This window comes from Ascaphus truei, chromosome 3 (assembly GCF_040206685.1).
Source record: "Ascaphus truei isolate aAscTru1 chromosome 3, aAscTru1.hap1, whole genome shotgun sequence".
NCBI lineage: Eukaryota > Metazoa > Chordata > Amphibia > Anura > Ascaphidae > Ascaphus > Ascaphus truei.
Window position 1 is genome coordinate 355539970 of NC_134485.1, and position 23712 is coordinate 355563681.

At 43.4% G+C, this 23712-nt stretch overlaps 2 protein-coding genes across 6 annotated transcripts in view; one reads left to right on the forward strand and one right to left on the reverse strand.

Annotated features, from left to right (window-relative positions):
- The window catches only part of LOC142490133 (guanylate cyclase soluble subunit beta-2-like), a 431574-nt gene that overhangs the window by 356808 nt on the left and 51054 nt on the right, over positions 1–23712 (reverse strand). The window lies entirely within an intron of this gene.
- Positions 5392–23712, forward strand: part of FAM124A (family with sequence similarity 124 member A) — a 96674-nt gene continuing 78353 nt past the window's right edge. Inside the window, exons 1-2 of one of the 5 annotated variants that reach the window (XM_075591984.1) lie at positions 19230–19487; positions 19743–19873. Coding sequence is in view for 3 of the 5 variants with exons in the window: in XM_075591986.1 (XP_075448101.1) it covers positions 15186–15244 (59 nt within the window). In the remaining 2 variants the exon portion in view is untranslated. Of the gene's footprint in view, positions 5552–14733; positions 15003–15034; positions 15245–19229; positions 19488–19742; positions 19874–23712 lie in introns of those variants that run through there. The other 4 variants (XM_075591983.1, XM_075591985.1, XM_075591986.1 and 1 more) reach the window with 4 other exon arrangements.

Here is a 23712-nt window from a genome sequence, read left to right on the forward strand (position 1 = left end):
CTCAACAATCCCGCAACCTCCTTCATGCTTGTCCCTATTATGGTGCGCCCGATCTCCCCGTTCCCCCTGCCCTCCCCCTCCCATCTGTCTCCGTTCCCCCTGCACTCCCGCTCCATAAATCAGCAGCTAAACCAGTGATTCCGCCCGCACTCACTGCAGCCCCTGACTCTGCTCCCTCCGCTCTCCTCCTCCTCCCCCCTCCTCCCTCCTCCCTCTTCAGAGCTTCTGCTGCAATCTTTGCGTGTGTGTGTGTGTGTGTGTGTGTGTGTGTGTGTGTGTGTGTGTGTGTGTGTGTGTGTGTGTGACACTGAGTGACAGTGTATGACGTGTGTGTGTGTGACCGAGTGACAGTGTGTTACGTGTGTGTAACTGAGTGACAGTGAGTGTGTGTGTGTGTGACTGAGTGTGTGTGTGACTGAGTGACAGTGTGTGACTGAGTTACAGTGTGTGACTGAGTGACAGTGACTGTGTGTGTGTGTGTGACTGTGTGTGTGTGCGTGACTGTGTGTGCGTGACTGTATGTGCATGACTGAGTGTGTGCGTGTGTGACTGTGTGGCTGAGTGTTTGTGTGACTGAGTGTGTGTGTGTGTGTGGCAGTGTGTGTGACTAAGTGAGAGAGAGTGCGTGACTGACAGAGAGAAGGAGAGAGAGACTGCGAGAAGGAGAGACTGCAAGAAGGAGGGACTGCGAGAAGGAGAGGCTGCGAGAAGGAGAGACTGCGAGAAGGAGAGACTGCAAGAAGGAGAGACTGCGAGAAGGAGAGACTGCGAGAAGGAGAGAGAGAGAGGAGAGAAAGAGAGAGAGAGGAGAGAGCTGCTATACAGTACTGACTCGCGTGCGTGTCTCTCACCTCCTTGCTTGCTCCCATTCATTTTATTTTTAATAAAGCCTACTGTATTTATTTTGGTTACAAAATATTTATTTTGGTTACAAATGCATTATTTACATGTACAGTACATGCATTGTAAAGTGGAAAAAAGGTAGTGCTTCACTTTAAGTACATTTTTACTTTACATACATGCTCCGGTCCCATTGCGTATGTTAAAGCGGGGTATGCCTGTAAATGATTCTGCTATGTTCTCAGTCAATACTGTAGGTGCAGCACTTTCTTGTACCGTACAATCCAACTAATGGACTTCAGACAATGATTAGAAGCAGGGATTATTACTGATCACCTTACTTACCTTGTTAGCCAATCAATTTGAAGCTGGGGAAGAGAAAGCACGTGTTATCTGCTTTCTTTTTACAAAGGGGCAGTGAGGTTAACAATAATGCAAAAGATTGTGTTGTTTAAAAAAATATTTATTTAAATCCTGGCAGAGTACATGGCATGTTTGCACATGAAACTTTATATTACATCACAATGCTTTATAAATGATCCTCAAGACTTAAGCAAATACATATGTAGCGCTGCTTCCCCCACCCTCTGGGAGATCTGCCTGATACCCAGGGTGTACTGGTGCATGATACCTGTTGGCTTGCAGGAGAGCTGAGGTTCCACCGGTGTTGTTGGGGAAACAGGGCAGGCTTTTGAGATAGATGCTTGGTTTGGTCTCTGGGTGCTAGCGCGTCTATCCACCGCAGGCTTCAGGATTGCTGAAGGCAGCCCCTATGGTAGAACCAGTCCATACTCCCCCTGATTGACTACAGACCCAAGCCAGGAGTATATTGAAACAGGAGTGTCTTTATTTAGCATCCACTGCATGCAGCATGTTAGTACAGTGAATACTGCCTTCGCTCTCAGGTCCCAGACCTTTGGATGGTCCCTGTGTCAGATGGTAGGATTGAAGCCTTATTTCTCCTCCTTTGCTTAATCACAGTCCCTTTATGGGACTGATCATACAGTCCCACCTCGCAGGGCGAGACAACCTCACTCCTCAGAGTCAGAGCTCAACTACTAAATTAAGGGCTGCCTCTTCCCTAGTACAGAGAGGGAGGGTACAAGGTCTTCACCCAGGATTGGGCCGCACACAGACCATGTCCCGCCTTCACCCCTGTCACTCAGGGAAGCTGCTTGTGGGGACAAAGCCAAGACTGGGCCTAACACTGCCTGCATCCACCAGGACTTATGTGCCAGGGAGGGCAGATGAGTAGCCAGAACCAGCCATGGCTACAGATATAATAGAATAAAAACTGTCACCGATTAACACCATTAATCTTAGAATCCAACAATGTCCTTCTGCTGATGCCTTCAAGTCAAATCTGAAAAAAAAATGCACACCTTCTAAATGAAATATTAGAATAGCATAGACTCATGATTAGTTACTCTGGTAAGCCAGCTGACTGATGATATCCTCCTGTACACTTATTAAGTGTGACATGCCCGTTTTTATTCAATATATTGTGAGTGCATTTTTTACTTAGATAAAAGTTTTTTATACCTTGGTTGATCTGCGCTATGCAAGTCTGTTCTCTCTCTTTTACTTGGGACATACCCGCCTGAGTACCTGAACCGCCCTGACGATTGCCACACTTAAACATCTACCACTGACTGATTGTCAACACTGCTGTTATTATTCTTACATCTTGAAAGTAGCCATTTCTCAGGAGCCAAGATTCAAAGAACCCATTTTCTCTAATCATATTCCTATTGCACTTAGATCTGTTTTTTGTTTCTTCCCTATGCTCCCCCTGGATTTTGTGTGTACTACTGCTTACATTGGGGATGAGTGAAGACTACCCCTCCCAGTGGGTCTGAGCAGGCGGTGATACTGTATATATTTTATATTTCTATATCACATTTTCACTTTTTCTGTCATTTGATTGTTTTATTCACTCATTAGAAGAGTTTATTTATTTTTTCACTTCATACATAGTGAACACCTTTTTATCTGTTTGCGCCTTTTTTCACTTTATCACTATAGTTACTCTGGTCCTCACATTAACATGGCAATGGGATGACCAGACTCATCCTTCATTCCTGACCCAGTCATGAAGTCCCAATGAAACTGTATGGGATGAAGTGACCTCATCTCCGTTTTTATTAAACACATATACAATAGTTAAACCAGAAAACTTAACCACAAGCCCGTCCATCCCCTGGAGGGACTGCTCCACTCACCATACAACAATATCACATGCAGCTTTAGCAATGTGGTAATACTCCTAACAGTAGATTACATTTGACTGCCCCTGAGGCCATCTTTCTTTTCCAAAAATGTTTTTATTGGTATACAATCATTTTATAAACATTGACAGATACAAGGTAGTATATGGTACTGTATTACCAAGTCAGAATACGTTCATTCAAATACAGTCAATACGTAAGGTAAGTAGAGTATTTTTGATTAAAACCTCAATGGAAATATATTCAGGAAGAAGAGAAAAGAAAAGACAAAAACAAAGAAAAACATTATGATGTTCCAGAGGTATTCAATAGTAAATAATAATAAAAAGACTGTAATTTGTCATTGCTTGTTGGTTACGTAAGTTAATCATTCTTACGAAAATCTATCCGGGGGGGACCAGATCAAGAGAAACTTTTCCATTGAATATTTAATTGAAAGGATGAGTTTCTCCATCAACATCAGATCCCATACATCTTGGAGGCGAATATCTAAAGACAGGGCACCTTTTTTCCCCCTAAAAAGCTGCCAAGGTACATTTGGCAGCTGTTAGGTGATATATAAGAAGATTAAAATAATTAGATGTGGTCACCCCCTGTGGAGGTTTGCCTAATAAAATGAGACAGGGTTCAAGAGGACATCTGTCTCCAAGACGTCTGAAAAAAGTGTTTGAACTTGAATCTAGTATTTAATAATAATAGGACATGACCACCATACATGTATCATTGTGCCAGAGTGTCCACAGTTCGTCCAACAGAGACCAGATGTTGCAGCATAAATCTTTCTCAATTTGGAGGGGGTTAGATACAATCTCATTAGTATGTCCACTTCTCACATGATAACTCCATTCCTAGGTCCCTCTCCCAGTTTGTGGCATATCCTGGTTTGATAGAATATTGGGTTGACAGTAGGAGTTGGTAGATCAATAAGACTCAATGACCCATTCAGGTGTGATTCAGATCGGTCTCAAATGGAGTCCTTCCCACAAACTCCTTCCCTCCTATATAACTGATTGTGCAAACTGATTGTGTCTTGCAAATATCTCCAATGTTATCACTTACCTTATTTATATTTAGTTTGGAAATTTTTGAAAGAGGATGGAAGACACCAAAAAAAAGTCCATCACTCTCTATATATTATTGATATTGATGGTAGCAAATTTCTATATATTTTTGTCCTTTTTTTGTGTATTTGATAAACATTCACCAACACACATGTACATCCAGTGCCGCCGACAACTTTCGCGGAGTAGAGGACTAGATTTTCTACCGGGGGACCCGTTCTTTCTCTTACACACCTTCTTACTCTCTCACCCACCACTATTCCCCAATGTATTTCTCCCCCCACTCTCTCACTCTTCCCCCTCTCACTCCTCCCTCCACCTCTTCCCCTCTCCCTTGCTCACTCCCGCCTCTCCTTTCACACTCTCTCCCCTTTTAGTAGTACTCAATGCTCCCCCTCTTCTATCACTCAAGACCACTCACTCAATTCACCCTTCTCACAATCAGCCCCCCACGCAAACAATCCCTACATATACACATAATACCCCCTGCCCCCTCACACAATTACCCCCACACACACAACCCCCTCCCCCCCCCACCCCGCCCCACACACACACACACACACACACACACACACACACACACACACACACACACACAATCCCCCACCCACTTCCAAACAAGCCTAACATCCACTGCTGAGCAGCGAGAGAGGCCCGCTGCAGCGTCTGGGGAAAGTTGGGGCCCAGCAGCAATCAGAGGCCAGCAGCCAGACACAGGTTGAGCCCAACCTCTGGCCGGGCCCAACTTCCAGCTCTTACTGGGACTCCAGCGGCTTCCAGTCCCGTGACAATTTTCCCAGCTCTTCCCCCCGCTCCCTCCCCCACCCCCCTCCGGCGGCTCTGTATAAATCTGCATATACCAAGCTGTGTAATAAAAGCTGTGTATAATGACAACTGTAAATCTCGTAGCTTTGACCTTTTTCATCCTCCCCACAGGCACAGAGTTAAGTAGCATCACAGGAATGAAGGTTCATTATTTAAGGACACCAAAGCTATCACCTTCACCAATATGGGAGCAAAACAGATAAGGCGGCGTGGGCTCTAACCATGCCAAGTAGACACAATGACATACTCTGCCATTCAGTTTGTAAAAATAAAAAGGACTATCCAGATCTAATGCTTCTTGATCCCTTCTAAATTCCGCCTATGGTATAACTTAATTACCGGGATTTGGATTAGGCAAGTGGACACGTGTATGGTTTATTTAGCTATTTGTTGCTCCTTCTATACACACCTATGGTCTTAACTCTTTTCTTCCATATCCTCTAATGCCTTTTGATGAACAATATCCTCAATAGACAACACTTCTGATCTTGGATGCTGAGATACCCAACGCTCACATCGGATAACCTAACCAATTCTCTGGATATACGTAGATCAAGGAAAGAGATCAATGAAGGGAAAAGGATATAAATGTACAAGGTAAGACACATTTGTAAAACTGTATATATGAACTCATTAGTAGGCAGAAGTACACGCTGGGCATTGTCTAAAGTATAAAAAAAAAATATGAATCACTTTGAAAATGAAATGTTGAAAATCAAAGTCATGATTTGGCTCAAGTTATTCACCCAGCTTTTACTGACACAGTTCTATAACATAAATAATACATGTTTTAACCTTTGCTGTAATAGAATCAGCTATATTAGTATAATAATGGTGGCATACATAAAACAAGTAGAATTACATTTTTCAAAGGACTTACAGTACTTGAACTAGTATGTTTTTTTAATGAAAGACAATACTTTTAAATGATAATATGTGCAATGGAAAGGCAAATGGGTATAATGTATATCTGAGGTGTTCAGTGGCTCATGATTAGTTGCAGTGGTTCCTACACGTATTGTAAGTTTATTTGCTAAAGTCTGCTGGCTGCAAAACTGGTGCACCAAATGTATCAAGAAATAATTTTTCATCAAAACCAATATATTTTCCTCTCTGATAAATCTGCTTTGGTAGTTTTTCCCCCAGATGTGCTGTTGGGAGACTGATATATGACCTCCATGGTACTGTATAACCGATTCATTCTTCACTTGTTTTTCATAGGGCAGCATGTGAATCTCTGCTGTGAAGAGATAAGATACTGGAGGATGTGTACCGTGTCACAAACTGGAGCATTGCTCCAAAACCTGCGCAAATTGCATATTTTTAACACTCCGTGACTGTGTCAATTTATCAAGGTGCAGGTTTCCTCTTTGTGCTAAATAAATCGGCTAGATATCAGTGCCATTAGCCTCTGTTCCAAGTGTGCTGCGGGAAATGTAAGAAGCAGGATTTGAAAGATTCATACATATACAAAAAGTGCCTAGGTAGTTGGGGTCCGAAGTTCTTGGTTCCCCTAAAAATGTACCCAGGAATCATGTCTGATTCCTTGATACATGTAGGCACATTGTCCCGGCAATATCTCCCCTTGAAAACGCTTGTGCAACTCACCAGCCAGAAAGGTAAAATGAGGCACAGGGATGAAAAGTGTTCCTATAGCTGCGGGGATCCCTAGGTAAGGCCGCGCCTATAGTGCCGTCGATGGCGAGGGCGACACGACGGGTGACGTCACCCGTCGCAGTCGCCACAGGTGAAAGTTATATTTCGCCGGCCGGCAGTGTCGTGGGTTTCCTGACATTTGATTGGTTCAAGGGATGTCATATGAGGTGAAAGCCCTTTAAAATCAAATTTTGTCGGCTACCAGATTTCGCTATGGCGATGTCTGAGGGGCCTAGCCATTTTGGTTCTGTCAGACTTGGAGGAGCCTTTCACCACGGGTGGCATTCAGGGAACCAGGGACAGAGGTGCCAAGTTGCACATGCCCCTTGGTTCATTCAGATTTCCAGCTAACCCTGTTTTTTCTACCGGCTGGTCTCTGATTGGCTGCTGAGAAAGTTCTCACACTTCTGATGGGGCTGCAGTATTTTGTGAATGGAGTCAGAAATACTATAAGAATCCATGCACCCATTAGGATATGAGTCTCCAGAAAGAAAGAGGGCATTGCGGGCTAAGTCCCGGTCAGGGGAAAATCCTTATTTAGTATTCCCTGCACCTAGAAGAGTCTAGTTTTTTACCCCAGTTCCCAAGTAAGTGGGTCTTTTGCCTGTAGTTTGTGTTCCACTGTGTGTATGCCTATTTTAAACTATAATTTATTTAATTATCTTGTTTTGCTCAATGAATGATCCTGGTAAAAAGGTGGCAACTGCTTGGTCTCCCGTGACAATACCGAACATTTTTTTTGTATTTTTTTTATACATATCTCTTTTGCATTCTTGTATTTTTGACTGCAATACCTTCACTGCACCCTCCGGAGATCACCTGGCAGTTTATACAATGTCCTATGCGTAGGGTTAAAATGTGAGTTGTCATTTGGCTTGCTTTTACCCATTTGAATACATAGTGACCATCTACACTATACTGCTTTTCTCTTTTGTTTTATGCTTGGGATCCATACACTGCATCTCAAGCAACATTGCATTGCATTTAAGCACCACACCCGGAGAGTCCCTATGGGAATCAATGCCTGAATATCACTGTAAGAGTGTGAGTGCATATTTGCGTGGGAATTGATCTATATGTTCCATTTTATATACTGAATTACACTATTTTCCTTTTTTATACTCCCCGCATTTTCCAAAAACATCACTATCAAGAACCCAAGAGGAAGGTTCAATGGGGGTTGAGCGGCAGTCATCGGTTGCATAGTTTTACACTTTTATTTACCACTATAATATATTTATATTTCTCTTTCACGAATTTAGTGATGGAGTCTTTCTCACTTTAAACCACCGCATTTGGTGTGTAATCTATTCACTAGACACGTTTATTTTTCACTGTGTTTATATTATTCAATCACCACTGGAGCACCGGGTGAATATTTGTTCACATTCTACAGTATAATAGCAATAATACCATATTTCCTCGATTCTAAGACACACCTTTTTTTACATTTTGACATCTCTGAAATCGGAATGTCTTAGAATCGATGTCATTGAAAATAACTAGGCTGCAAGGGAGCGCTGCTGGAGTACCGGCCAGGCGGGAAGCCGGTGTTGCCGCCGTGGGGAGGGCTGCTGGGTTACCCGCAGCTGGTGGGTCCAACGTGGAGCCGGTATTTTCAAGTTGCTGGAGGCTAACAAGGGAGACTGGGAAGGAAAGGAGAGAGAGGTTGCAGAAGAAGCTGGAGCAGCTGTTCGGGAGCTGGGCATGCTCAGGAACGTGTTCCTGTACCAATATGGCCGCTAATGTGAGTCAATGTGAGGATCACTTGATCTCCTACGTTGCAAAATGACGTTCCTAGAACGCGATGCTGCCAACCCTAGTGCAGCGCCCGTAGTGCTGAGCAGGAGGTTGCTGTTGACCTACGACAGGCTGAAGGTGCCTTAATTTACTGTAAATTGTCATTGCATGTGCATTTGAGAAATAGCCATTTAATGTAGTGTTTCTTTTTTTTTTCTCCTCGACAATTGTTATTAAATCAATGGGCGTCTTACAATCGATAGCGCCTTAGAATCGAGGAAATACGGTATATTATATACGATAATTTACTAGTATAATTGTGAAATAAAAAAACCTGCAATAGAGTTATTAGGCCTTAAAATGTGTATTATGATTAGCTCGTGTTACACAAGATGCCAGAAATGTTCCCTGTACGACACATGACTTTATTAAATTAAGGTACTCGGGTACCATGTACTTTGTAAATCTCTTAGAAAATCAGTCAATCCCTCTCTATAATGTTACCACCCCTATTTTTATCACCAGAAATGTAAAGTAGTAAAATAAGATTAGCTCTTTTCCTTACAATTTTTGAGAAAAATCGTTACAAAAAGTTGTTTTTTAACCACACAATGCACATCCGTGTTTAATGTTCTGTAATAATTACGCATGCGGGAATTTTCTGTGAACCATAATCATAAATGTGAGGGCGAAAAAAACTTCTGCTTACATTTTGGCCATAAAAACTTTTTGGAGGAACTCGTCCTAATGTAAATAAATGGGTTTTTTTTATTTGCTGGACGTTGGTAAGAATATTATCAATTTTCATCTATCCCAATGGAGCATTAATAGGAATCCCAGGCTTAGATATATTATATCAGTGATAATGTGTTGGCTATTATCAGTGGTCGACAAATCCCCAAAAAATCTACTCGCCACCTAGTACCACACGTGTGCTGCTTGGGCCAATAGGAGCTCGCCACGATGTTAAATCCACTCGCCCGGGGCGTGCAAATGTATAAGTTTGTCGAACACTGGCTATTATAGACACAGGTGTACTAGATGGTCCCTTATTCTCAGAATCAATTCTATCATCGACATCAAAAGTGAACTAATGGAAAAAGCATTAAAAGGTATAAAAGGTTAAATGCAGGTTAGCCAGTTTGAATGATGTTTTGATCAAAAGATGGAACTAAATAGCTCCTTTGTTATTAGACTTGGGATCAAAATGTAGAATTTCCGTAATAAATGGCAAGCCAATTTGGGAAGAGCGTATGGTTTCTGTATTTGTTTTCCATATATGTAGGTGACTGAGCTCAACTAGTAAAAAGAAGTTAGATGAGTATAAATATGTTTTTCAGTTTAAATGTTTCAATGGTAACCACATGGTTTGGCAGGTTTTTACAATCTTTTTGAAATCTCATTTAGTGATGACTGTCTATTTCAGAGACCCTTTCTTTTCCTTTTCTTTGCCTATTTAGAAAGTTATTATAATACTATAATTCACCCTGCAGATAAACATGAAGAAAAATAAGCATGTTATAAGCCTGATAAGTATGAATAATCTGAGGCCTTCTGAGAAAATAAAACAATATTTATAATTCAAAGTAAAATGCACAGGAGTTAATTGATTAATTCTCCTGGATCTCTGTGCTGCCTTTCAAACGGTTGATTACCCCCTTCTCCAGCACAACTATACTCCATTGGCCTCTGTAACGCAGCCCTCTCTTAGTTGAAGTCTTACCAATCCAACCGCTCATTTAATGTTTCCTTCTCTGGTGCCTCCTCCTCCTCTCTCCCTCTTTCTGTTGGGGCCCCACAAGGCTCTGTCCTTGGCCCTCTACTCTTCTCCCTCTATACCTCTTCTCTTGGTGAAGTAATACACTCTTTTGGCTTTCAGTATCATCTCTATGCTGATAACACCCAAATAGACCTCTCCTCTCGACATCTCTCTCGTCTCATTTCACAAACGGTCTGTCCGCAATCTCCTCTTGGATGTCCCCCCATTTTCTGAAGCTTAAAATGCCCAAAACAAAATTAATAATATTTCCTCCTTCCACCGTCACCCTGAAACCCACAGTCTCCCTCACTGTCAATAATATCACAATCTCATTAATACACCAAAATCGCTGCATAGGCTTCATCCTTGACTTCACCCTCTCCTTCATTCTTCCCATTCAAGCTCTCACAAAGTCCTGCCGCCTCCACCTCCGACATATTGCTAGGCTACGCCCTTTTCTCACTCATGACGCATCTAAAATCCTAATTCACACACTAATCCTGTCCCACCTTGACTACTGCAACCTTCTCCTAATTCACATTCCCCTCGTCCGCCTATCCGAACTCCAATTCATTCAAAATGCTGCTGGCACCGCTCCACCATGCAAATCTCTACACTAGCTTCCCATAGCCTCTAGAATTAAATTGAAATCTTAGTTCTCACTTACACAGCTCTTGACAACGTTACCCCATTACATCTCAGCCCTCATCCCTAAGTATATCCCTAAACACCCCCTATGTTGTGTCCACGACATCCACCTCTCCTCCTGCCACATTACCCTTCTCCACTCACTCCTGCCTACAAAACTTCTCCTGTGCTGTTCCTTCTCTCTGGAATTCACTACCATGCAGCATCAGACTCTCTCCCAGCTTTCAGACATTCAAAAACCCTCTAAAGTAGTGTTGTCTTGAGGGTTGCCGGGTACTGGGTACATGGGCCAATTTTGCAGGCCGGGTAGCATTGGCGTCCCTGCAGCCAGCGGCAGAGGGTGAGGAAGACAGCTCCAGAGGGTGAGGAGGACCACGGCGACATCGTTAGAGCTGCAGCAGACGTCCTGGTGGTGGTGACAGCAGCAGAAGTCTTTGTTCAGCTGGCGGGAGCAGCGGAATACAGAACACAGCTGATGAGAGCCGGGGAACCATGTGACCGGAGCAGGGGAGGAGATGGCTGTCCAATAGGACCACTCCTGCTCCAGTCACATGGTTCCCCGGCTCTCACCAGCATCAGCTGTGTGTTGTGTTCGGCTGCTCCCGTCAGCTGAACAAGGAATTCTGCTGCTGTCACTGCCACCAGGACATCTGCTGCTGCTCCAACGAAGTCGCCGCGGTCCTCCTCACCCTCCACAGCGGTCTTCCTCACCCTCCGTTGCTGGCTGCAGGTAAGTGTTGAAGTCTTTTTCAGCTGATCTGAAATTACACGGCGCCAGTTCCGACCCGGTGCCGGTCCCAGCCCCCTGCTGCCAGGTCCAGGTAAGTTCCGGGTAGCTGAAAAAGCACCTGGTAAGCCAGGTACCGGGCAATTTCCGGGTACTCGGTACATCACTACTCTAAAGACGTACCTTTTTAAGGAAGCCTATCTGGCATACTCCTAACATCCACCCACCAACTCTATTGATACCAGCTGTGCAGCTGGGCCAAACTCCATGCTATCTAACACCCATTAACATCCACACCCCAACCCTTATTGGGATCAGCTGGCTGGACCATACTCCATACCCCAATGAGCAGTCACTTTACCTTCTTGGGTCAACATTGACACTTATTCCCTCTAGATTCTAATCTCTCAGGTGCCCTCATTACCTTCAGTATATGTTTGCACTTGTTTGTCCATATTTGTATGTCATTCAGCTTATGTAATTAATATCACTCTGTACCCCCACAGTACCACGCTGAGGAATAAGTTGGTGCTTTGCAAATAATGGATAATAATACATATTTTAATATTTCTTAGGAACCAGTTACATTGATATTGTTTATGTAGAACTGTTTCCCCCACCCTCTGGGAGATCCACTCTATTGTTACCATGTTGTCCTGAGGCATACCCGTTAGGTTCAAGAGATCTGCAGTGATATGGAGACCAGGACAGGCTTTTAGATTACAAATGTAGTTCTTTCCTTTTGGTGTTCAGTGCCTCCAGCTTCAGGAGGCTCAGGTAGTTCCAGAGACAGTCCTCTTTTAAGCACATCAGTCATACACACCATGCAGTGACTCAATCCAGGCTGGTGTATGATTAACAATGGGGCTTTATTTAGCAGTCACTGCATCCGATCTTTACAGTGGTGCAAGGGTACAGAGGGTTCCAATCCTCTGGATGGTGCTTGACCCTGATAGTATGGGGTCATCTTCCAGGTCAAATGTTCCCTCAGTCCCAGGACTGAGGATGGGCCCACTCATCCGGCCATGGGAGACTCACAGCCCTCTGCTTCTATTCTCCTCAGAACCAGGAACAGGACTAATTAGTTTTGACTCTGCCTCTCATTCAGGAAGCAGAAGGGACGGGCTCATGGTCTATACCTATCCTTGATAGGCTTAAACAGGCCATGAGTCACCACCGTAAGCCTGTCCATCAAAGAGGAGCACAAGGGGGGTCACTAGCCCACAGATTTAACCTGTTATTGCCTGCAGCTAGCAGGGACATGCATAACAGGGGGAAAGACAGGTAGAAAGAGACATACCCTGTTACATTTATTTAACTTTGTTTTGCTTTTTGGCTAACATGGTCCATGATAATGAAGTTAGCTGATCCTTCCACTGTGTTTCTCCTCCCATCCACCCTTTGTTTCCCCATGTATATGTAGCCATGGCTGGTCCAGACTGCCTCTCTGCCCCCTGTCACGTAAGTCCTTGGTAGCCAAAGGCTGTGGCAGGCTATCCTAGGGGCATTGACCCCCCCCTCCCCTCATGCTGACTCTCTGAGTGGCAGGAGTGGAGGTGACACGGGTCTGTGCACAGCCAAATATAGTGCAGACCGAGTGCCCTCCCCTTCTGGTGCCTCAGAGAGGAAGTGCTAAATTATAGAGCGTTCTCTTCCACCCCTCCTAGGGAGAGGTGTGTGCTGTTTCCTCTCGGCTTGGGGCGAGACATGCCATTCAGTCCCTCCTGGGCTGACTGAGAGAGAGAGGGATCAGAACTGAGAGCATGGCCTCAATATGATCAGAGGGCCAAGCATCATCCAGAGGTCTGGGACCCATCTCAATCTATCCTGCATCTGCTGTATGGCAATCACAGTGGATGTCCAAATAAAGCATCCCTTTTATACACCCCTGCCTGAGTCTACAGGCTATTGGGTAGGGGTATACTATGAAGTCTGCCATGGTGGGCACTGTCTCTGGGAACCCTGGAGCCCACTATGGCTGGAGGCGCTAACACCCTGGTGAGTTCTAAAGATGGCCGAAAGCCTGTTACCCCACAACACCACAGACACTCAGCTCTCCTGGACTCTCATAGGCAGTGTTCGACAAACCTATACATTTGCTCGCCCCGGGCGAGTGGATTTAACCCCCGGGCGAGTAAATATTGGCCCAAGCAGCACACGTTTGGTACTAGGTGGCGAGTAGATTTTTTTGTGTGGCGAGTAGATTTTTTGGTGATTTGTCAACCACTGCTCATAGGTATGACCGCACCAGACATCAATAGCCAGCAGTACATCTTCCAGAGAGGGGCGGAAACAGGGCTACATATAGAAAGTAGGGGTTCTCCAAAACGGAATTGCATTCATTTCTATACAAGGTGCCACCGGTACTGTCCCCTCTAGGAGAAACAAAATGGAGGTTTAAATCTTCTGCATCACACGGACCAATAGGAGGCTGCTATGTCATGTGTTGCAGCCTATTATTGGCCCATGTGATGTATGGGATCTAAACCTCCATGAAGTACAGGCAGCACCTTTCCCAGTAAATATATTGAGAGACAGGGGGCCCCCAGGCTGAAATTAATGCAGTTCACCTCTGGAGACCCCCTGCTTCCTGTACATTACAAAAAAAAGGAGGACCCCAAAAGAAACTGCTGCTTTAAGATGCCCTTTGAATATTTCTGTAATGGTAACCAACCTCCTGCAGGGTGCCAAATCAGCACTGCATTGGTGAAAGGAGATGTATTGCTGTGGCAGTGGAAAACTAAACAAAAAAACTAAAGTTAGAGGCTATTTACCTGACCAGCCTTATTTAACCAGCAGCAGGTTAAATAAAGGACTTGTTTATCTTGACCTAACCTGCCAGCCTAACCCTAATATACCAGCCTACCCCTTACATTAACCCTAATATACCAGTTTACCATATGCTAGTTTTATCATAATCTACCAGTCTAACCGTTTAATTTAGCCCTGCTGCCAGTCTCACCCTAATATGCCACCCTACCCCTTACCCTAACCAGCACTTTCTAAATCTTAATAATCTGTGGGGGGGGGGGGGGGGGGGAAATCATTGGCAGCTAAATAAGGGAGCGGGAGGAGGTTACAGAAACACTTCCACAACTAAATGACAAAGTAAATGACTCCTGTTGATTGAAATGAACTCTTTGATGTATCTTTTCACTTTCATTGTATTTCCTGCTGCCCTTTACATTGACTTCCCCTTCTAGTTGCAGTAACAATAGGTTCACAGTCTGGAAGGGTCTCAGGAAATGAAAGCATGGTGGGTTTGCAGCCCTCTAATGTAGTAACACACCCAGAGACCTGGCTCCGATCCCTCCCCCTCCCGGGATTAGATGCCGGTTGATGCTGCTGCTGCTGCTGCGGCTGCTGATGATGAAAGTGTAGTATGGAGTGAGAGTAGAGAGGCGCTCTCATTCACTCCCTGACACAAAGAACAGGGAGGCGGAGACCATTGCTGCTGCTGGGTGGCTGTTAGGAGAGGGGGAAGAAATAACAGACGGAGGGAGAAGAAAGGATAGAAGGTCAGAAGGCGGAGAGGAGGAGGAGGGCTGTGGGGAGGTGGGAAAGCACTGTGACAACCAGGGGCTCCGCTGGGGGGGAGGGGAGGTACAGAGGTAACAGAGTTGCAAACATCACAGGAGCAACGGAGCTGGGGACATTTGGGGTGCAAGGGCCAATCCTGCTATGGGTCCTTGAGCCCTGCCATGGAGAAGAAGGCAGCGGGACAGGATGACTGCGAGGACTCGGGAGCAGAAACAGGGGGGTAGGTACTGAACGGGAGCTGCACTTCATTGTTACAGGCGTGTGGGTGTGTTGTTGGCGACCTGCACCACAAGCAGCGGGCTAAATATTAACTGTACCGTTAGGGCTCAGACTCCGTCCATATAATACACTGCAGCCCCCCTCTGGCAGCAAAGGGGGTTAGGTAGTACTAACTCGTGTACAGTGTACTATATATATTACACATAGGAGATGGAACTAGGGGGGAGGGGAGGGATACTGCAGCCCCACTGGGTTGATACATTTATACATTACAGTACAGTAATGTATGTATGTTACTGATTTCATGTACAGGCTCGGCACCAAAAAAAATAGTTCCTGCACGTGTGTGTGTATGTATATATATATATAAATATATATATATATATATATATATATATTTCTCTCTTTATATAGCTATTGTGTATGTATGTACTGTATGTATATATATATATATATATATATATATATATATATATATATATATATATATATATATCTATCACGGTATGCTAGGTGATAATGGCGAAAAGCAGGGTTGCAGACCTGTCTGACATGTGAATGTGCTCACAAGTAATATTTTTATATGCTATACTGTGGAGGGTTTTTAAGTCACCTTTTCACTCACCATAACCTAAATAATGTGCGGTGAAGACCTACCCAAGTATTAAATTGCAAAGCCAGTACAACCAGCCTCACACTGATGAGACCCACAAGGTCGAAATAGTGTCTGTGAGTGGGTTCACTGGCTTTGCATCCTCATCCCAGGCTATGTTTAAAGCTGTGTTTAAAACAGCGTGCATTGGCTTAAGGCTGCGTCCCCGCTGGCGCTGACCGCGCTCATGCTCGAGAGGGGTGACGTCACCAACTCTCTGAGCATGAGCGCCAGGTGTCCTGTTTATTTTGCAAGGGGGGGATATTGGGGGCATGTTGAGCGCACTTCAAAGTCACTTTTATTGTCTCCTCTAGCACCAAGCTTGGGAGAGCGTGCGCGCACACCGCGTAAGCAGGGACTTCAACATAAAGAGTACAGGAAGTAAAAGCGGCAAGTGCCGAGCACACAGCATGCTTGGCGCCAGCGGGGACGCAGCCTAAAGGGTTCCATGTAATAATGGATGTAAGACAAAAGGTGGCACTGTGTGCTCGTTTGCATGTCATTTCCCAGAATCCTTTGCTGCAGTGGAAGCACTATATGCTAGGTGATAATGGCGAAAAGCACGGTTGCAAACCTCTCTAAGACATGTGAATGTTCTCACAAGTAATATTTTTATAGTGTGTGTGTATATATATATGTATGTGTGTGTGTGTATATATATATATGTGTATATATATATATATATATATATATAAAAAAAATATATATATATGTGTGTGTGTGTGTGTGTGTGTGTGTGTGTGTGTGTGTGTGTGTGTGTGTGTGTGTGTGTGTAATCTCAAGAAAATGATGGTGAGGAGTAAAGTATTCAACAGTACAACTGAATGCCAGGAAGCAAGATGCAAAACCTGCGCAATGCTCCACACAGCGGGCACAATACAAATACCACACAGGAATCTGGAGTACAAAATCAGAGTAAGGTTCACCTGTTACTCCAGCAATGTCGTGTACCTCATCATGTGGTTGAAATGCCCAGGGAGCTGCTACTACATAGGTGAGACAGGACGGGTTAAACAAGAGAATGAATCTGCATCACACGCGGTACAAGAGACAGTCCTGTCGGCGAACATTTCTCAGACTCTGGCCATAAGATGTACGATCTGAAGGTGGCCATACTCAAAGGCAATCTTAGACCGCGCTTATAGTGCCGGTGACGCTGACGTCACGCTGCAGTCGCTGGAAAAATCAAATTGAAGTGACTTCCAAGCCGTTGCGTCACTCCTACTATAAGTGCACGCGACGGCATCAATACATTTGTTTTGCCGTCGGCACTATAAGCGCGGCCTTAGAATACCGAAAGAGAGACGGTTGCATGAATAAAAAAACGCTGTGCGGCCAGTTTTTCCTGAAGACAGGAAAATTGAGCCCAATACTGGCGATGAGCGCGGTGGCCACGCCCCCTGGTGGTTCAACCAATGAGGGCGAACCTGCCGGATGATGTCATGGCCACGCCCCCCCCCCCCCCGTCTTTTCCCCTGCCACTCACTGGAGACCGGGGATCAGAGCTGCACGCGCCGCCAGCCTGGCAGGCGCGCATGCAGCGCATACATCGGGGCCGTAGCCTTATGTTGCACTGCAATGCATTGTGGTCCTTCTGCCAGTGAGAGGGATCAAAAGATGCATTAGTAGTGTATGTATGGGGTCCAAGTGGCTTCACACTCTTGATTTTGAGGGTAGGTGGGAGGCATGTATGTATAGCTTTATTTATATAGCGCTTCACAGCAGTAATACACGTGAGATAATATTATAACACATAATAGGAATAAGCACTTCAGACATAAAAGTAACATTAGGAAACGTAGTCCCTGACCCGGAGAGCTCACAGTCTAAGGCCTCGGCCAGGCTCCCCGCTGGCGTGCTGAGGTGCGCTGAGGCTCTGGGAAAGCAGGTGCTTTCCCTGGCCTTGCGGTTGCTTGCCCTGCGCGCCGTCAGGGGGCGGGCCGGGGGCGGGCCAGTGGCATCACGGAGCTGGTTCGCCCTCATTGGGCGAACCGCTCACGTGACCGGCCCTGTGCGCCAGCAAGCGGGGGAATTTTAAAATTCCCTAAGATCTATGCTTCCGTGCGCTTGCGGAAGCGTAGGCGAGCCCCTACTAAAGCCGCTCTAATTGCGGCTGTAGGGGCTCAGTGCTGAGCGGGAGCGCGCCTCAGTGCGACTCCGCCAGCAAGCAGTAAGCTTGGCCGAGGCCTAAGTTCCAGCACAATGCATTGCAGGCCCCTCTGACAGTAAAAGGGTGTAAAAAAAAAAAAAAGTGGTCTTAGACCCTAGTCTTCATCTATTAAACATTGGGGCAAACCTCCTTAAACTATGTTTCAGAAACACATAAAACAGAACAGGGAAAACCCAGGAGCTCCCTCCGAAATGTATATTAAACGGGGTAAATACAATAAGTAGTTTACAACCTTGAAATTGTTATACAAGGATCCCCTCAATGTCGTCGTCTCTCCTATGGCTCTGACCCCAATAGGATCTATTCAGGATCCTTGTTGGTACAGGGATACAGAAAGAAAGGGGGAGAACAGGTAGAGGAATGGTATAGTAATATGTATAACCTCTAATAAATGATGGTGGGGGTAATAAAAATGGAAACACACTTACACGGCCTTGTGTAAATGCTGTCACATCAAGGTTTCTTTGTGGTCTTCTTTTTTCTGCTATGGTGGTTTTCTTTCTTCTCAGGTCCAGGTATATTCTTAGGTTCGCCGACGACTTTCCATTCAGACGTCGCCCTCGAGGCAAACAGATATATAAACAAAGTTTAAGGGGAAATACACATAATAGTATTGGGTGTCAGGCTATGATGTAAAATAAAGCAGCAAATAACTGCAGTCACTCACACGGACAAGTGTGAGTGTAACCTATGGGGGAGGTATCTTTTCTTTTTTCACATGGAAGGTGACCGCGATCAGTGTCTTATAAACACATACAGATAGTAGGTGATAAATGATAAGTATAAAAATGATAAGTATAAAAATGTTACTCACAGGGCCTTGTGTGAGTAAGCACACATATGGGTATCTTTTTAAAAAAAACTTCTTTTAGTTTCAATGTTTGCTTCCAGGTATAGGGAGAGTGACAGGACGCTCCTCCCCTTTAGTAATGAGACGAAGTACAGTCTCAAATGCAGAGTACCAGTCCTTTATTAAGCATAAAAAATACTAAAATAAAACAGAAAAGATAAAACGAATAAAAGAATACAGCCAGTCTTTAGGATGAGTTATCGTAGGGCGCGTGGCACGCAGCTAACTGCCTCCGCGTTTTGGACACTCACAGCCACCGTCGAGGAGTAGGACAACAGGAACGCAGCACCACATCCGGACGCAGAGGCAGTTAGCTGCGTGCCACGCGCCCTACGATAACTCATCCTAAAGACTGGCTGTATTCTTTTATTCGTTTTTTATCTTTTCTGTTTTATTATAGTATTTTTTATGCTTAATAAAGGACTGGTACTCTGCATTTGAGACTGTACTTCGTCTCATTACTAAAGGGGAGGAGCGTCCTGTCACTCTCCCTATACCTGGAAGCCAACATTGAAGCTAAAAGAAGTTTTTTAAAAAGATACCCATATGTGTGCTTACTCACACAAGGCCCTGTGAGTATTATTTTTATACTTATCATTTTTATACTTATCATTTATCACCTACTATCTGTATGTGTTTATAAGACACTGAACACGGTCACCCTCCATGTGAAAAAAGAAAAGATACCTCCCCCATAGGTTATACTCACACTTGTCCGTGTGAGTGACTGCAGTTATTTGCTGCTTTATTTTACATCATAGCCTGACACCCAATACTATTATGTGTATTTCCCCTTAAACTTTGTTTATATATCTGTTTGCCTCTAGGGCAACGTCTGAATGGAAAGTCGTCGGCGAACCTAAGAATATACCTGGACCTGAGAAGAAAGAAAACCACCATAGCAGAAAAAAGAAGACCACAAAGAAACCTTGATGTGACAGCATTTACACAAGGCCGTGTAAGTGTGTTTCCATTTTTATTACCCCCACCATCATTTATTAGAGGTTATACATATTACTATACCATTCCTCTACCTGTGCTCCCCCTTTCTTTCTGTATCCCTGTTAGAAACATTTAAGGAATATTTATCTTGTGAAAAAAGAAAGCAAAAGGAGGTTTTATTAATAAAAAAAACTATGTTTTCACAAAAAATAACGTTTTAAATAAGTTGGAAAATAAAAAAGTTTTGTTACTCTGGGTGCAGAAATAATAATAATAATTTTAAAAAAAAGTTGTGGTTCCCTGTACCCCCTACAATCACACTTCGCCCACTGCATGTATTAAGCATTTGCCATGGCTTTTGTTTGAATTAATTGTGTTCATCACATTACTATAATTACTATAACTTTTTTTTAAGGGGACAGAAGAATTCTGATTTGAATATTAAAACAAATGTTAATCCTTCCCTAACTGTCAACTGCCGCATATCTCTCAGGCAACCACGGAGCTATCCTAACATTCTCAGAGCATTTTCCTTTGCAACTCTAAAAACATTGCACAAGAATGTACGTCCAGTTTGTATTTTGTTTCACTGAGCATTTAAATGGCACCTTGAACCAAATCGCTTCCTATAACAGATTGTAGACTATATACTTTAGTGATATTGGGTTATCTGGTTAGGGCAGATCCCTGCCAGCAATCTGCTAAAGATCGGAAAGAGTTAAAAATGACTTCTACCGTCATACAATTATTTATTTATTTTTTTACCAGTGCAAGATTATATATATATTTTTGATGTGTTCTGTTTAACAATAAATAACATGTTTTTAAGCAAAAATAACCCAGAGAAATGACAGGGGCAATTGACACACAGATGCAGAATGTGCTGTAACCCATTATTAAATGTGCATTACTTAACAACTCCCAGTCTCCTCCTTTTGACACTATCCAAATGGCAATTCTGGGGCACACAAAGTGATAAACTGGAGCTGAGTACTTTTATAGTGTGTCACAGGAAGGACATGTCTTTGTAAGCATCAATTTAGCTTGAGAGTTGCCTTGATGCACATGCACATGCCTCAGAGTGTGATGGTGTGATATTACCGTAAGTATCGTCACATATCTATTTACAAATGTACAATTAGACTGCTGTACAATGCTGAGTAAGTCTGCTAATACTCTGTACCCCTGCCTTTTTGGCATCAGTCTATTGAACTATTCAAAATCATAGGCTAGGTCCCCGGTGGTGATGGCGGCGCACGCCGCACATCAGTCACTACCCTCAATAAGGCAGGCCCCAGTGTCTTCTCGCGTGTTGTCTCGCGCAGTGCGGTGGTGCGTCAGCCAGCAGGGGAGACAGGATTGTGTTCCTGTGCGGCGACGCGGTCACGTGATGCGCTGGGAGCCAATAGCAGGGCAGATAGCTTGGATCAATGAGAGCGCTTTGAGCTGTTGTGCTTTGTGTTGTGTTGTGTCTGACATCATGGCCATGCCCCCCGCACCTCCCATCGCTCCCTACAGACCGCAGATTGCGGTTTTAAGATGTGAAGCAACAACGCCAGGCGCGCATGCAGCAGCCACCACCAGGGACTTGGCCTTACCAATGTTTAGGTGCTTACTCCAAGATATCATCATATAGATGCACATGGTGGATAAGGGCCCAGATCCACAAAAGGGTGCTATTTCTTTAGCACACCTTTACTCCCATTCCCAACTTAGCACCCTTTTGTGGATCTGGGCATAAGAAGGTAACGTATTGTTGACCCCCAAGTTTTTACTCTGTAAATAATTGATGGGATTTGAGTAGACAAAAAACAATGCTCATCTACAATTGAAGGGGTTCAAAGTTTTTTTTTTTTTCAAACCATTAACAATTTAGAAACTTTCTAGTGTTTTAGAGGACTTTGAATCTCTTGGTGCTCTATTCATCAGTTTACTTTGTTGATATCTAAAGCCACTTCTATGGGGGTACTTAGATTGTAAGCTCTGCGGGTCAGGGATTTCCTTTCCCATTGTCAAATTTTGTTTGTGGCACGTACTGTATTATAATACCCTGCATTGTATTGTCTCGTTTGTAAAGAGCTTAGTACACTGTTGGCACTTAATATAGATATACTGTACATATGTGCATATATAAATGCCTCCTGGGTTTGATTTACCATGTGTAGGTCTGAATTTAATTCTGTACATTTGAAAGACCTGAAACTCATTTGCTTTACGGAACTAATGGTCTCCAGAACAGTGAAAGAGTTCCAACCTCTTCCAATCAGCCCTACACTGTAGTCCTGCATAAATTGGCATATAGAATCTAACAGAGAACTTCAATGCTTGCAAACAAGTCCGTTTTCTAAAGAAGTGTTTATTTTGTTGCCTTCAAAGACTGCAAGCTTCTGCTATTTGTCTTGCTCGATTCAAACATTTACGTTTGGAAGATTACTTGTATTTTCCAAGAACCAGGACATGTGAAGAAAACCGTATGTGGTCTCCAAAGCACTGTACGTCATCATTTAATCTATGAAGGAGTAATGTTGGTCCCTAAAAAGGTATCACAACCTTGCACAATCTACATTTCTCCATCACCAATACGGCTACAAGAACTTTAAACTATATTGCATTATTTTTGTATCATTTATGTGATTCATTCACAAATCATAAGAATTGGCTATTGTGATATGATATTTATTGTAATGATAGACCCAAGAGGATAAGGGCTATGAATTGATTGTAGCCTATATGTGGTAGACTTAAAGAAACATAAATAAGCGCGTTTTTAGTGGTGTATAAATTAGATAACAAAATAGTTTTTATTTGTTGTATTTGTAAACGCCTATCAGTTTGTCTCCAAAGAAAAGGATTACCAAAATTAAAGTTCATTATTTCTAAGGAAGTAAGTCTCTATATGCCGAAGTGGCCATTTGGTCCATTTTCAGATTTGATTTCCTGTGGTTTCCTCAGTATAGATTTATTTATTTAGCATGAATGCAATATTTCAACAAGGAGTATACAATATCACATGAGAAATATTGATGATACAAAAAACATGTATCCTTTTGTTTAGCTGTAATTTGGTAATATTGTAGAAAATATCTGTTTATATCCTTCAGAGTAATGTCAAATGTTAAGACCAGTTTGGGTAAAAACATGACTGCAATAGCAAATGGTTTCGCCACAGTACTTTAAAATGACATCACAGATTAATTTTCCGGACTTGCCATGGACTGTTACACTTAGCTTTGTTCTGAGGTTGTGTTTGTTTCAAGTGTTACTGACACATTGACTTTCAGACCATCTGGTGCAAATTAATGGGAAACTGGACAAAACAAAATGCATTCACTCAAATTTCTTGTGACACGTGGCCTCTACAATTTGTTGAAAGCAACTTTTAATGAAGGATCAATCAAACCTAGGTTATGTAAATATGTCCAACATATTAGCTGGAGATGAGTATTTGGCTATTGTTTCAGAATAATAAGAAACTATTTTCCACATGCTTTAGATTGCACAAGACATTTTCTTAGTTGACGAATTATTATAATTATTAACAGGTAATTTGCGTTACACTACACTTTTAGAATATATTACAGACGAGTAAAAAAAAAAATGTAAAAAAAATTAAATCTGTATGCTTTGCCGGGTTTTTGTCCCCCTCTTTCCTCTCACACTACCCAATTTGTTTCTTACAAATGGGGATTGAAGGCCGGCCATTATGCTGTAACAATGATTCATTTCAATTTGAAATCCCTCTTTTTACATTCATTGTAACATACCCTCATGCTTCCACATGTCCTTTAGCTGGTGAGGTTGGCAGGCAGATTACAGGACCAAAATAGTGCCAGAATAATGAGAGAATCCGATAAG